Source organism: Geospiza fortis, unplaced genomic scaffold, assembly GCF_000277835.1.
Source record: "Geospiza fortis unplaced genomic scaffold, GeoFor_1.0 scaffold538, whole genome shotgun sequence".
Classification (NCBI taxonomy): Eukaryota; Metazoa; Chordata; class Aves; order Passeriformes; family Thraupidae; genus Geospiza; species Geospiza fortis.
This window is the reverse complement of record NW_005054368.1, coordinates 2,986,415-3,001,549: the sequence shown is the minus strand read 5'-3', so window position 1 is coordinate 3,001,549 and position 15,135 is coordinate 2,986,415. Positions and strand designations below refer to the sequence as shown.

Genomic DNA, 15,135 nt, shown 5'->3' with positions numbered 1-15,135 from the left:
CAGGAATGCTCCCTTCCCCACAAAGCATAAAGCTTCCCAGTTCAAAGCATCTGCCTTCTTGAAATTTTGCCCTAGAATTTCCTCCAAATGCAAAAGCCTTAAAATAGTCTGGCTCATTTGGCTTCCCCTTCCTGGTGCGATATTTCAGTAAAATCTGCAGACAATGCCCCGAACCTCAGAAATTATCTCACTAATGATCCTTTTATGGGAGGAAACAACAGCTGTGGGTGGAACATTCCTCTGCAGGGTGTAACAAAATTTTCCTTGGGAGTCCCAGACTTGGATTATTTTGGATGCCTTGGGAGAGGCTGGGAATGCAGGAGCTGCTGTGCTTCAGTTGTAACAGTTTCTAAGGAGCCAGTGCTACGCAGATTTTTCCTCTGGAAGGTTTTTTTTTTCCCTCAGAGCTGCTGCTGCTGCTGAACTGGAGTGTGGGCTGACCTTGCTGAGAGCTGCAGCCCAGTTGTGGCATAATTTCCTCTGTGCCCTAGGGTGCAGTATAAAAAGTTCCCATAGATTTTTCCAGGGAGCGTTGAGCGCTCTCCCTATGGTTGGATGTGTCACTCCTCAGTTGTGTTTATTGCTGGAGCTTCTGCATGGGCTGGCTGTAATTTTTCTGACAGTTGCTGACATGCCTTTACTGGTTGTTTGGCTGAAGCTGCTTCACCTATCAGGCTTTTGTCCTTGTAATAAGTAGCCTCTGAATTTACTGGTGGTTTAACCCTTGGCAGTGTCCGTGCAACCAGAGTGAGTAAGGGTGAGGTGGATTCAGCTGAAATCCATTTTAGAAAGAATCAAGAGCCCCAGAGGAGTCCCAAGATCCCAAATGGGTTTGTGGCTTGATAGTTTGAATCTAAATAAAACCCAACAAACTTTTCTGTTATCTCTGATCCATCTTTCCCTGCCTGCCCTGTGCACACAGTGTGTGTAAGTGACTGAAGTTGCATCAAACAAGGGCTGTGTTTCGAAGAAAAATGTGGTTTATTGCTTAATGTGTCTGATTCTGTTCGGGTCTGGCTCAATTAGTGCTAGAACAAAATGAAGTGTTAACTGGAAGTGCAAATGGATGTGCCTGGGCTGGGAAAAGCTTTGGATGTTTCTCATGGCTGAGGATACTGGCTGATAACTTGGATTGCTTTGCTTGGCTCCTTCTGTGTTTTGCTCCATGAAAACAGTGATATCTATTTTCTTTCTCATAACTCCAGCAGTACAAGCAAAGGGATGGCAGCTGCTGTGGTCAAATAATAGGAATAGATCCTTGCTGCCCGGACAGTTCACTTGGCCATCCCATCTTTTGGTCAGCCAGGGCTGTCCTCTCTCCTGGCATGTAAAAATGAACATCTGGGCTCTGCAGCTGTGGGGAGACTCTGCCTGCCCTGCCCTGGGTGTGCTGCAGTGTCTGGCAGTGTTTGAGCCTGTGGGAGGAGGAGGAGGCTGTGTCTGGCAGAGAAGAATGCCCACAGGTTGTGGGTTTGACAAGGTCATAGCTGGAAATATGTGAAATACTCCCTTGGTTTTTCTTTTCTTTAAATAGAGATCAGGAAACACTTTGCAGAATCAATAGAGGGAGGAAGGAGGAGATGAAGATGGAGAGGGATGCAGGTGCTGCACAGGGCAGTGGGGTCCTCTGCTGTGACCGTGTTCACAGGGGTCTGAGGATCAGGGAAGAGGTGAGAATGTTGACTCCATGTTTCAGAAGGCTTGATTTATTATTTCATGATATATATTATATTAAAACTATACTAAAAGAATAGAAGAAAGGATTTCATCGGAAGGCTAGCTAAGAATAGAAAAAAAAAATGATAACAAAGGCTGGTGTCTGACTGAGACAGTCGGGACAGCTGGGCTGTGATTGGCCATTAATTAGAAACAACCACACGAGACCAATCACAGATGCACCTGTTGCATTCCACAGCAGCAGATAATCATTGTTTACATTTTGTTCCTGAGACCTCTCAGCTTCTCCGGAGGAAAAATCCTAAGGAAAGGATTTTTCATAAAACGTGTCTGTGACATTCTGCTGCTTTTCTGAGCAGTGTCCTGAGCCCCAGGGCAGCTGCTGGGTGGTGTCACCACAGTCCCCTCCAGCTTTGTGAGGGCTGGGTGCAGGAGGGTCAGCCTGGCAGGCAGGGAGGTGCTTTTGTGCTCTGTGTGTATAAACCTCCTCAAGAAGCTGCTCTGTTGCTTCACCCTCCCTCCTTTACCTCCACCTCCTTGTGTGGAGGTGACTTTTCTGACTGCAGGTTGTTTTCTGCTGAACTGAGGCACCCAGTGCCTGCACATCTCCTGCTCCAGGCACTTCCCTGCCATTTATTTGTTTATTTAAACATGTGCTCACTTCCAGCCATCAAATTCCAGAGCTGCTTCCTTGGCCCCAGTGCCCAGGTTTGGCTCACGTGGGAGGTGTTGATGCTGCTGAGACAGCACTGGCTGTCATAATCTCTTAATAAATAATTAAACCTAAGTCTCTGAAATATTTGGGGACTATTTTGTGTCACAGTCCCTGGTGTTGTAAGCACCATCTTTCAGTTGTATTCATTCTCTCCTGCCTGGGTAAGCTTTATCACCTGGATTTTTATGAATGGGTCATTATTCTGAAATGTGAGCATATGAAATGTGACTAGTGTTAGATTTCAATACCTTTTTAAGATAGTGAATGGATTGGGGTTAAATATGGGGTTTGAAGCTGTGTGACTTCATATATTTTATAAAAAGTCATGCCACGGATCCTGTAAGGCTCCAGCTGAGTGATTAAAGTCCCATAATGTTCTTTTGTAACCCATGAATAATAAGCAGGAGCTGAGCTGCCAAAATGAATCAAAAGTGAGTTTCATTCAGAGTCATTTCCCTAGTGAATTGTGACAGCTGGACAATGTCCTTCCCTTGTAGTGACACTGAGCTTTTTCTAGCCCAGAACACGTTCACTGAACAAGGTTTCAGGTGAATGGCATGCCAGGAAGAGCTGGTGCTGTTTATTCTCATGCTGGCACAACTTTTGCCATCTGCTGCAAGGCAGGAGCAAATCTGAGCTTGACCTTGCCTTGTGCTTGAGCTCAGGGGCTGTTCCTGTCCTGCAGCCTGAGCCTGGGGATGGGGTTGTGCTTGTGCTGGCAAGAGGAAGGTGCTGGTGCTGTTGGAGGCACTGCAAGCTGCAAACTGTGACCAGTCCTGTGTGGCTTTGATGCCAACAAAGCAAGAAATCCAGCCTGAAAATAGAATTCCAGACAGGCAGGAGATTGTGTCTTATTGTGGATGGTTAAAATTCTTTTTTCTCCCCTTTTTTTGGTCTTGTTTTTGGTTGTTGTTGCCTCACATTTTTGGTGTGTGATCATGTTTATTCCAGCTGTGTTGCATCCATGCTTACAGCAGGTAAGCTGACAGGAATTCCACTTGGAAATCCCTCCTTGCAGGGTTCCTGGTGTGTCTGTCCTTTCCCCCCATTTCTATTTGACTTTAAACTCTTAACCTGTGCTGATTTTGACTGGGGCAGAGAAAGAACCCCATACTTGTGATGAAAATTAACTCTATCCCAACCCAAACCAGCGCTTGAACCTGGATAAGAATTCCTCTTGCAAAAACCTGATGTAACCTGAGTGGTTGCTAAACTTACCCTCCACAGAAGTCAAGCTCTGATATTGCAGATGTGGCTCTGATGTTGCAGATGTGGCTCTGATATTGCAGATGTAGCTCTGAAATGTGGCTCTGATATTTCAGATGTGGCTCTAGAATTGCAGATGTGGCTCTGGAATTGCAGATGTGGCTCTGGAATTGCAGATGTGGCTCTGAAATTGCAAATATCACCGACTGCAGTGTGCAAACACCTCAGCACATAAATCAGCTGGAGTCCCTCAGTCATTTGCAGCCTTCCCAAATAAATTGAGTGTGTTTTCCCTCTGATCAAGCACAGGATGGAGGGAGGGTGAGCAGCATTGCCAGGGGCTCTGGGTTCTCCAAGGTGTGTGCTGGGCACAGGGAGGTGCAGCAAACACCTGCAATCAGGGTGTCAACACCAACAGGAGGGCAGAGCCTCAGCTTGGCTATCCTGACACAGATAAGGAGAATAATGAGTGGCTGCAGAGATTTTGCTACACGATAATAGTGTTTAATTTTGGGTGATTTCGCTCCACGATAATAGTGTTTAATTTTGGGTGGGGGGCAAGGCTGTGCCTGCTCACCTGCCACGTGAGGAAGCTGTAGTAACCTGCCATGAGGTTATATATATATTTATAAATACTTTTAAGTACATTTATATTATTTATAATACATTTATAGAATACATTTATAGTATTTATACTATATTGGGCCAAGAAGCTCCCAGTGCTCTGGTTTAAAACCATTTCTTCCCAAATCCTTGCCATCCCCCAAATTCAAAAGCTGCACCACCAGCATCAACCTTTCTTTTTTTATTTTAAAATTTTTATTTTTTAACCCTTTTATTTTCAGTTCTCATTATAAATATTACCAGGAGGTAATGATGAAGCTGTACTAACCTGCCATGTGTTGATGGTGAAGCTGTAATAACCTCCCATGAAACCCAAGCCTGATGAAGCTCCAGAGGCTTTATTTTTTTATGTTATGCAATGCCCACAACTAACATTTAAATGGCCACACTGCCCTGGTGCAGGTTAGGCCCTGTAAAACTCATGTAAAATTACTCACAGGAGTAGGGCCACCCAAACCTCTGTCACAGCACTTCAGCACCTTGCTCATAGTGCAGACACCCCTGGGTGATGCTGTAAAGTCTGGGGATGTGCAGACACCCCTGTGCAGTAAAATCTGACAGCTCACAGAGGTGCTGGACCAGCCCAGGGTGCAGTTCAGGAATTAAGCTGCAAGGTTTTGGCCAAAACTACCTGGAAATCAGCTGTCACTTCACCCCTTGTGTCTGTCAGTGTTTGTGCAGCTGTGGAGAACGTGGGGTTTGATTTCTAAGCATGATTTGGGGTTAAGTGAAGGGGCAGTTCCAGCAATTTTAAGCTTTGTGCAGTGTTGGATGTAATCTGCTGATAGAAAGTGTCCTGTGCAGCCTGAGTGGTTGGGATTGGAGCTGATGACACAAAACTCTCTTCTTCAGTGACAATTGCAGTAGTTATGTACTATTTGCTCAACTGCCAGGGTAGAAATGTGCTAAAATCAAACCCCAGGGTGATGAGCCCTTCAGGTTTGCCTGCTCAGGGAAATCAGCTGGCACTGTCCTGTGCTGAGAGAAGCCCAGGCTTGAGCTTGCAGTGGTTAAAACTTGAGGGTTTTCTCTCAGATGAAATCAGTCTGAGAATCAAAGTAAATTTCCAGCCTTCCCCAATCTGGAGGGACTCGTTTGTATGAGGTTTCAGCAGCAGAAAATGTGAGGCTGGTTCCAGTGTGAGAGGGTTGCTTTGAAATCTCCACAGCTGAGGCTCCTCAGAGAATTGGGGATGGGAACTTTATTTTTAGTCGTGGTCTAGATTTTCATTGATCTGGGCTGGAAGTGTGGCAGCAAATGAAAGAAGCATTAACACTGAGAATTCAAGAGCAGGGACCAGGCCAGGAGCATTAAATTCTCAGCATCACGACCACAGCCCTATTTGTAACATTAAAAATACATTTGGATGCTGTGAATTTGGCAGATGTCAAGTGTCTATAAAACACTTGGTAGAGGGCAGCTTTCTGATGTGAATAACAACGTTCAATTGAGCTATATATTGGCTAGAATCAAATAAAAATAACATGTTCCTAGCACAACACCAGCAAGCAAATAGAAACCATGGAGGTATTTTAACCATTACTGAGGGAAAAAAAAAACCAGTGTTAGTTCAGTTAATCCCCAAGCAAGGAAACTTCATCTGAAAATTTGCTTTTTCTCCGACTTCACTTGACATTTTCTAGTAACACACAGGCCTCTTAATTCCTATTTGCATATTTCCTGGTACTGAAGTATTTTCTTGCACAAGATTCCTGATGGGATGCATAGAGAGGTATTTAGAAATTAACACACCCTCTAATGAGCTGCTGGTTGATGGGGTGATGTGACAGCTCTGTATCTGGGCTGGAGGAGGAGGAGGCTGTGTCCATCTGCAGCACTGCAGGGATTTGGAGAGACTGACTGTAATTCACTGGGCTGGTTTTTTTTGGCTGGAAGAATTGTTGCTAACGCTGTTTTTGTGTGTATGAATGTCAGCCTGGTACTGTAAGTCACTGGAACATAACCTTTTAAAGAATGCATCACTTCCAAATTTAACAAACAAGTCACAGTCTGGTCCCACCTCTCGCTTGGGTTATTTTCTTCCCTCCTTTTGCTGCTTGGAAGATCTGGTGTGAAGAGGTGACACAAGGAATGATGTGTGGTCTGACCTCAGGAGCTGCTTGGGACAATGCCAAGGAAAGCAATTTTTGAGGCAGTCTCTCAGTGATTCATGGTTTACCTCTGCTCCCTATTGTTTTACGCCGCTGCCTTTGGAGTCTTTTGCTGTCACATCTCAAGGTGAAGGAGGTTGCAGAGCTGTGGCTGATTCATGGGCTGTGTTTTTCCCTCCAGCTTTGGAGAATTTGGCAAACAGCAGAGCTGCTCTCTGGCTGCCCAGCTTACCTGAGCTCAGGCTGTGAGCTGGAGTTGAGTTTTCCACCTGCTGTGTGGGGTGTCTCAGCTTTCTGCTGTGAGCACAGGAGCTCCCACTGTATGAATACAGGCTGGAAAACAGGGATGGCTGAAAAAACACAGTGGCCTTAAGCTGGGCAGTTTAACACCCTTGTGGGTTCGTCTCCATGAATTATTTTGGGAACTCACTTCTGCAGGGCAGCCCTGGAAGCAGGACAGGCCACATCCCCTCCTTGCCTCCTGCACCCAGGATGTGTCAGACACACTAAACCACAGGAGGAGGAATGTGATCCCTGGCTTGTACCAAGCACTCTGTGGCTGGAGCCACTCCCCCCATGGCTGCTCCTGCCAAATTTACTAATTTAGCTGGTCTTTGCTAAATTTACACTGCTCGGAGCAGTTGGGAAGCCTGGGGTCAAACATGAGGGAAAAAGTTTGGACGCTGCTGAGCCCTCTCCATCCCCACCGTGGTTCTCAGCTGGTGCTGGCACTCAGAGGTTGCACAAAGTTGAATAAATAATTCTGATGGGTTAATTGTAGCTTGCAGGCTCAGCTGTTGATTAGAGTCATATGGTGTTTTTCCAGCGTGTCACAACCTTGTTTTCAACATCCTCGTTTCGTATAACCACAACAGATGATGTCTCCAGTCTCTTTATTTCTTCCCGCTCCTCTGCCCCCAGAATGAACTGCAGGAAATGCAATAACTTCGCTCCTGGTTGCTGTTTGGGGTGTGTGCATTTCCATGTTTCCCAGTTGCACTGATGAGGAAAGCAATAAATGAGTGAGGCAAGGTGAAGGCAGTGCTGGGGCACAGCTGGGAGAGCACTGCCTGTCATCCATCATGGCAATAAAAGCAATTCCTGGCCTCTTGATACTGTTTTTCCCTAGAATTTCTGTCCAAAAGAAACCTATTAATAAAATAGTAACAAAAGCAGGAAGAAAATGCTTTTAAAATTCATGATTCACCCTTGTAGCAGGAGCAGAGTGTGAAGGGAAATGCATTTTTTCCTTCATCGTGGCTGTGGTTTCCCCTCTCTTTTTACAGCTGAAAGAGCAGTCATTAGTTACATTAATAAACTTCTGTATTGCACCTTGAGCAATTAGACCTACTTTCATGCCCTAGATGTTGGTTTCTTATCCCCTAATAACACTGTTTATTAAAGATGAGGTGTTTTCTTATATTTGAAATTTGTTTTTCTATTTGCTTTACTCTGTCTTTATAGTAATTGGGAAGGTGATGGTTTTCTTTCATTATTGGTGAATTTTCTTTATTTGTTTATTGGTTAATTTTCTTTATTTGTTTCCTCTACACACAGTATTTTACTCTCAGGTGCTATGGTTAGAGTGTACAGCAAAAAAAGTTTAATTTATTTCTTTGAATTATCTTCTGTTTCTTCTTAATGTTACATATGCATGAAATAACATTTTTTATCCAGTTCTGAACTTCACAGATCTGTCTGATAGGGTCCTCCTGACTTTAAAAAAAAATAGATTTTCACACAGTGTTACTTTCAGCAAATGTTTGAAGAAATGTTTTCACCTTTAAATGTAAATTATACAAATGATACATTCATTATATCAATATATATAGATTATATCATGAATTGGTGTGTTCTGACTCATGTAAGGAATATGCAGCTCTTTTTTTAGTAGAATAGATAAAGATTTATGTCTTAATGTCCGAGCAAATATTTGGAAGGAAGTTTTAAAGAATGAAACAATTGTTGATGAGCAATTCTGATTTACTCGAATTTGCAGTTGAGTTCCCTGTGCAGTTTTTTATTAAATTTTTAGCAGTTATGGAAATGTTTTCCCTTTTTTGAGGGATGAGATGCAGGGCTGGAACAGAAGAGCAGCTGCTGTTTGGTCTCTCCCCCATCCCAGCCACATTTCTCTCAGCAGCAGGGGACCACAATTCCTTAATTCATCAGATGGGGCAGAGCACACATTGTCTCATTTGTGTTTTTCCAGAGTTTTTAAGGAGGTGGAAGTGTCAGGACCAGGTGATGGCACCAGTTTGCCTCATTTTTGGCAGTTTTCAGTGCTCAGGGACAGAATCCCATTTTTCTCTGCTCAGTTAGTGCTGAAGCAAAGGGAAGCAGCAATTGGCATCTGTAAAGAATTTCAGGCTGAATCTTGAATTTTATACAGACCTATCCAAAGCTCAGACCATACAAAACAGTTGCTGCTTGCTTAGTAATTTAATTATTAATTATTAATTACAGAGTAATGTGCTGCAGGCCTGAGCACAGAGACAGAGCTAAATATGTTGAAAAGAGCATTCTTTGCTCCTTTGCTTTGCACTTAATCCACAAGCCTTTAAATGGAGGAGAAAATTTAATTCTCAAAAGAGTTGGAGAGGCTGCTGGGGGCTGTTCAGCCCTGCAGCACATTTTTGTGTGTTCATGTCCCTCAGTGAACATCTGTGACACCAATCCAGAAAGTGTTAACTTTCACATGATTCAGAAAATTTTTCAGAGGAGACTTTCCTTCCCCCCCTCCTCTGGAAAATGAATTATAAACCATCTCCAGCTTTTATACTTTTATTATAACCCAGCTATATTCCAGCAAAAGCTCCTGGCAGATAGTTTCCTCATCCATTTCCAAATGAAGATGTGTTAAATTTATTTGCTGAAGGAACTTGTAGCTTGTGCTGTAACCTTGGTCATGGGACTGGATATAAAAGCAGAGGGATAGAAGCCCACTTAACAGCAGGGAACAAAGTGGAGCTGGAAATGTTATCAGGCTGGGAAGGCAGAACGTGTAGAATTACTGCAGAAGGCAGATTTTGGCCCTGTGATTTTGGATTTTGGATTTTGGACATGTGGCTTCCTTTGCTGCATCCACGTGTGCTTCACACTGCTGCTCTGAGCTCAGGCTGTGCCATGGTTGGATAAATAAAAGGGACAAGGTGCCTCAAGAAAATAGCACTTAAATCCTATTTTAAATATTAAAAATATTTTTTAATCCTGTTAAATGGTGAGAGCCATTTCCTGGGCTCCATCTCTTTACCTGTGCTTAGAAAGAGCCATTCCTCCTGCAGGTGTGTGGGAGGCTGAGCTGCCCATTCCAAAGGAATCAGCATCATGTTTTCCACCAGGATAATGTCCTGCTAATTCAGCAAGGGGGTTTGGGCAAGCACTCAGTGCTCTATATGTGTGGTTTTTATTTATAATTAATGATGAGCATAGAGGTCTTGTGGAAGTTTCATTTTTCTGCTCTAAACATCTGTTGATCAGGAGTAAGTTCTACCTATTTTTCCACACTTAGTATGTCAAAATATATTCCAGTAACCTTAAAGAGCTGCTTTCATAAAATATCTTGATGAAATTTTGCCAAATCATTATTGTCAAGTGGATACTGAAGCCCTGGCCCACTCAGGTTCAATATTCCAACGTGGTACATTGACTTTTGTTGTGCTGCTAATATTTTCTTTGTAAGAAAGCTGCTCTCCTCCAGTGCCCCAGGCCCAGGGAGTGTTAAGAGCAACTGTGTATTTCTTAGAAAGGTGAAAACTGGATGCACATTTTCTTTCCACTCTGACCTTGTTTCTTTTCCAGGCCCTGGAAGAAGCCCAGAAAGCCATTCAACAGCTCTTTGGTAAAATTAAGGATATTAAAGACAAGGCTGAAAAATCTGAACAAATGGTGAGCAGCACTTTCTTTCTGGCCTTTGAAAGGGAGGGGACACTGACTTTTCCTGGCAGTAACATTTTTGTCCTTGGTCCTGGCTGGTTGGTAATTTCCTGTGTTGAACCTGTGGTGTCCACTGGGCTGCTGAGCTGACAGTCCCAAAGAAGAGAGAGTGGCTTCTTATCTCCTGAAAATTCCATTGCTGGGGCTTGATATTCAACCAGAATCCTTTTTCATTCCCCAGGTGAAGGAAATCACCAGGGATATCAAGCAGCTGGACCATGCCAAGCGTCACCTGACCACCTCCATCACCACCCTCAACCACCTCCACATGCTGGCAGGGGGGGTAGATTCTCTGGAGTAAGTCTGGGGATTCTTGGTGTGAAGTTTGTGCGGTGTTCTTTATGGCTCTGGCACAGCCTGCCTGGTTTTTTGGAGGGAATTTTGCTCCCAAGTCTGGATTTCTGCTGGCAGATCTGTGTTGCTCTGACTGACCCCCAGCCTGTGTTGTTGTGTTTAATAATTTGCAGCATTGATTGCTTGTATTGCTCTGTTGATTCTTGGTGATAAGGAATGAGTCTGGCTTCATTAAGGAGTCCTCATTAGGGATGTGCTCTTGGGAATTTAGGAGGATTTTTGTCACTCTTGTATCTAAAACTGCAATGAGTTTTGGTAAAGGTCAGCTCTAATTTTCACGAGTTTAAGGAAACCTTGCAGCTTATACCGTGTGTAAATTGGGGGTTAAATATTTCTAATAGTCCATTTTGGTTTTTTTAACATGCTTGAGGAACGCACAATCTAGGAAAATACAGTTTTTTTACATGTTGCATCTGTGAAGTTGCACAGCCTGTTCTTGGTTTGTAGCAAATCGTGCACGAACGCCGGGTCGTGAAATGCTGAGAATTAAATTTTACTTAGCCTGCTGTCTCCACTGGAATGATCCTAAAGGATGATATAAAAATAAATTAACTTGATTTTCTTTTTTTTCCCCTGTCAGTTCCCTGTGAAAGTTATTAACAGAGAAGTCAAGGCTAATGGCTTTTCAGCATCCTTCTCCTCCAGAGAAGCTTTAACTCACACTTTGTGTGTGATGACGAATGGCTTCACTCAGGTCATTACAGTGAAATAACATTTACTGCCTCCAGACCCATACTGGGAAGTGGATGCATTCAGTAGTTTACATGTTCTTTGCCAAGTGTTGCTTTGACATTTATGGGTTTTTTTGAGGCATTGTTAGATTTGTGCCAGATTGGTTTATTTTAGCGTTGCTTAAGTGAAATTTTAATGCAGCGTTGGAATGTTAATGAAGAGCTGTGTGTTTTAGAAAAATAAATGTCAATAGGGACCAGTGTGACCCAGTAGGGATGAAGTAACCTGTGGAATTACCACCCAGGACTTTCTTTGAATCTGCCTTTGTAAATCTTTAATTTCCTCTGCAGGGCTATGACCAGGAGGAGACAATATGGGGAAGTTGCCAACCTTCTGCAAGGTGTGGTGAATGTGTTGGAGCACTTCAACAAATACATGGGGATCCCTCAGATTCGACAGCTCTCTGAAAGGTAAAAGGTTCAAACCCTGAGCACTCCCTTTCCTGCTGGGGAGGAAGGGTAGGAAATGTCTTAGGCAGGTTCAGAGTCTCAAGGATGTGAATCCTGCACATGGTCCTTGGAGCTTCCTTACAGCCAAAACAAACAGGTTAGAACTGGACAGTTTGCCCAAATCTGGAGCAGCCCATTCTGTTCAGTAGCAGTAATTAGTGTGGCTGTAACTCACTCTGTGCTTTTTATTGACTGGTTTTTCATTTTCTCACCTGCAGGAGCCTGTGGAAGTGCAGGTTGCTGTGTGTGATGGTCACAGGGCAGGTGTTTGTGGTGAGCCCTGAGGTGATGCTCTCTCCTGCTCTGTTCAGCTCAGTGATGGAGCTCAGCAGCCTGGCATGAGGCACAAATCTGCCCATGCACTTGGTGATGTCTGTGCCTCAGCAGGATCTTCACTGCTGCTGTGCAGAGCACCAGGGCTTGGATTTCTCCTTCTGCCTTTGCCAGACTTGGTTATTCTGAGCACCTTCAGCTTCTTCTGCCCAAACCTGCTCCCATTGCCCAATTCTGCTGAGATTTGAAGCTTACAGCAAATCTTCTGCTGGGCTTGTACAGTTTTGATTTTCTGAACTGGAGTTACACTAAATTGGTGAGGTTTGGTGCAAGTCCCCACCACCCTCAGCAGTAGCAGATGAAGGTTCATGGTCACTAAGCCACCATTTCTCTTCAGTCTTGGCTTCATTTGGGATGTGACAGCTGGGATTTGAGGGAACAAGGTCCTCTCTGTTCTGAGGGACAGTGCTGTCCCTGCCTGAGGTGACTTTGCTCATTACTGAGGTACTCAAAGGAGTCTTCCAGGCACAGTCACTAGTTTTTTTTTGGTGCCTCCCTTTGCTAAGACAGCAGCTGGCTCCCTGTGTTGTTTAGTGATGGAAACAGAATTTGAATGATTTGTTTGTAATGTTTTCATGTAAATCTGTTGGACTTTCTTTATGCTACAGACACCTCTTCCAGAAAACACAGATGGAATCCATGAAACAGAGCAGAAGAAAAATCCACTCTAAATCTAGAGAAGGGATGGGGCCTTGTTTAACAAAGCATTTGACCATAAGCATTTGCTTAAATGAACATGAACATCAAGGAAATGTAAACATATGTCAGTGCTTTTCTGAGTTGAGGCTGTTGTCTATTCCAACCTTGTGCTCAGAGATTGCTTGCGGTGGTAATGCCCTTTGGGCAGAAACCTGCTGTCTTTGGCCATTTTAAGGCCAAATATAATTTAAGCCTTGCTCTAGAATTCTGGCTGGTTTTCCCTTTCTGCTGGATGATTATTTAATACTTTTGTAGTTGCTGATTGTTACAGAAACCAATTCAGGCTCCTGCTAAAAGTCAGGGTGGTTTCGAGTCACGCCAGCAAGACTGGCAAGGACATGGAGGAAAACTTCTTTTGTTTTATTCTCCCTTCAAGATAAGGATCTGAAAAGCTCAAGAAAGTCTGTTCCTCCTATTTTTAGCATTGCCTCAGCAGGGTTTTCCTTCCAGTGTTTATACAGGGAGAGCTGCACCATCTGGTAATGATAGAGGAGGCTGCTGTGGGGTGAAAGGAGCTGCTCTGGGGTGTTCCTGGGGGCTCCTCACTGCTCCACATCCAGGCAGAAAATTCCTGCAGGGAGGTCCATGGCACCATCATTCTGCTTTTGGAGTTTGACTCTGTGGCTGTGTGTTAGGGCCTAGTTTGGAGTTGACTTTTCTCTCTCTTTTGCTTGGAAATCCTTTTGTGATTCATGAAACATCAGAGGAAGTTTGCCTGGCTTCTTGCAGGGGTATTTTTAGACTGTGAAATTGCTGGGGTTTGATATCTCATAGATTTGTTTTAATGGTACAAGTGGAGCCTCTAGGATGTTTGGGAAGGCAAGAAATGCTTTAGTAGATGTTGGCACAGACCTGTGACAGTAACCAATGTCTGTTATATACAATAACCCCTTTATATCCACTGCTCAAGGAGCAGATTCTGTTCCTTTCTGAAATAAAAAGCCTCTTTTTTCATGGTGTGAATGGAGTGAAGCCAAGTATGAATGGGAAACCATGGGAAGGAGAAGTGCCTGCTTGGTGCTGTTGGATGTGCTCTTTGTCATGGGGTATCCAATTTAGGCTGCTGCTCCTGGATGCTGTGAGAAGTAATGATGTGTTTTTAATGTTGTTTTCCACCTGTTCTGTCCCTTTGAAAACAACCCAGCCAAAATCCCACTGTAAGGATTCATTGGAAACCTGGACTGAACTCTCAATTAGTTGGCTTCTTGTGCTGATCCTGTTGAGTATTGATGTAAAAATGTCACAGTTCATAGCCAAATGTAAATATTTTCCTAAGAGCGTTCCTAAAGCAATTTCTAAGGCAGTGCATTGGTAGCTGTTGTAGTAAACAGGAATATTTTCTTATCTCTCAATCCTTTGCTGTTTTTTGTCTGTGGAGGGAGGTACAATTAGTGGTCCCAAACCCACCCAGAAAAAAATGGTCTTGCAGGCCTAGCAGATAGTGGAAAAAAGCCTGGAAAGTATTTAGGAGAAAGAGAATTATAAGTTTGCCACAGGAAAACAGGCTGGCTCAGCCTCTTTTTATCTCAGCAAGCTGCCAGGCTTGGTTTAAGATTTCTGGTAGCTTTGGCTAAAGGAATTGTGGTTTCTAGTAATTGAATGTCATTTGAAACATAGCAGTGGGTTTTCTTGTTTTTATTTTTTAAAGGCAGGGGAAACAGAGAACAAAAGCCACTAATAATAAAATAGAAGTCAGAGAAACAGAAATCATTATTAGTTGGATAACCAGAGGGTTTGGCAGCCCCAGGAAAAGGCTGTGTGGGATGGCTCCTGGGATATCCCAGCACATTTCTGGGGGAACCTACCCAGGGAAAGAAACCCTTATGAAACCCACTGAGGCTCTGAGGAATCCTAAATCTCTTATCTGGGCTTGCTGAACCAGCTCACCTGGTGGAGTGGTTCCCCACACACCCTCAGGCACGTGCAGGGTTGAATGTCCAGGCTTTTATGGCTGCACTTTCCACTGCATGGAGAATATTCTGATTTATTGCAAAGCTGACAGCTTTCCACAGGGCCAATAATCTCCAGGGGCTGAAGCAAGTGCCCTCCAAAGAGGTGGCAGAAAGGTTTTCCTGCTTCTGGCTGTGTGTTCATAATTGTGAAAATAATTGAGTGTTTCTGTGTGTGTGGTTGTGTAAAAAGTGAGTTTTACTGGGAGGGCACTGGGGTTCCCTGCCCTTGCTTACACCTCAACTTTGGCTCTGCCCTGTCCCTCTCTTAGAAAATATGAAGGAAAAAAAATCTTCAAACTTGTTCTCCCTGCCTGCTTTTGAGAGATTTTTATGCAGGACCTATTTTT

The 15,135-nt window shown here is 43.8% G+C and overlaps 1 protein-coding gene across 1 annotated transcript in view; it reads left to right on the top strand.

Moving 5' to 3' along the window:
• Positions 1 to 15,135, top strand: part of VPS53 (VPS53 subunit of GARP complex) — a 61,385-nt gene that overhangs the window by 6,015 nt on the left and 40,235 nt on the right. Inside the window, exons 4-6 of the mRNA XM_031059798.1 lie at positions 10,135 to 10,221; positions 10,451 to 10,566; positions 11,646 to 11,765. Coding sequence (XP_030915658.1) covers positions 10,219 to 10,221; positions 10,451 to 10,566; positions 11,646 to 11,765 — 239 coding nt within the window. The 5' untranslated portion in view covers positions 10,135 to 10,218. The remainder of the gene's footprint in view (positions 1 to 10,134; positions 10,222 to 10,450; positions 10,567 to 11,645; positions 11,766 to 15,135) is intronic.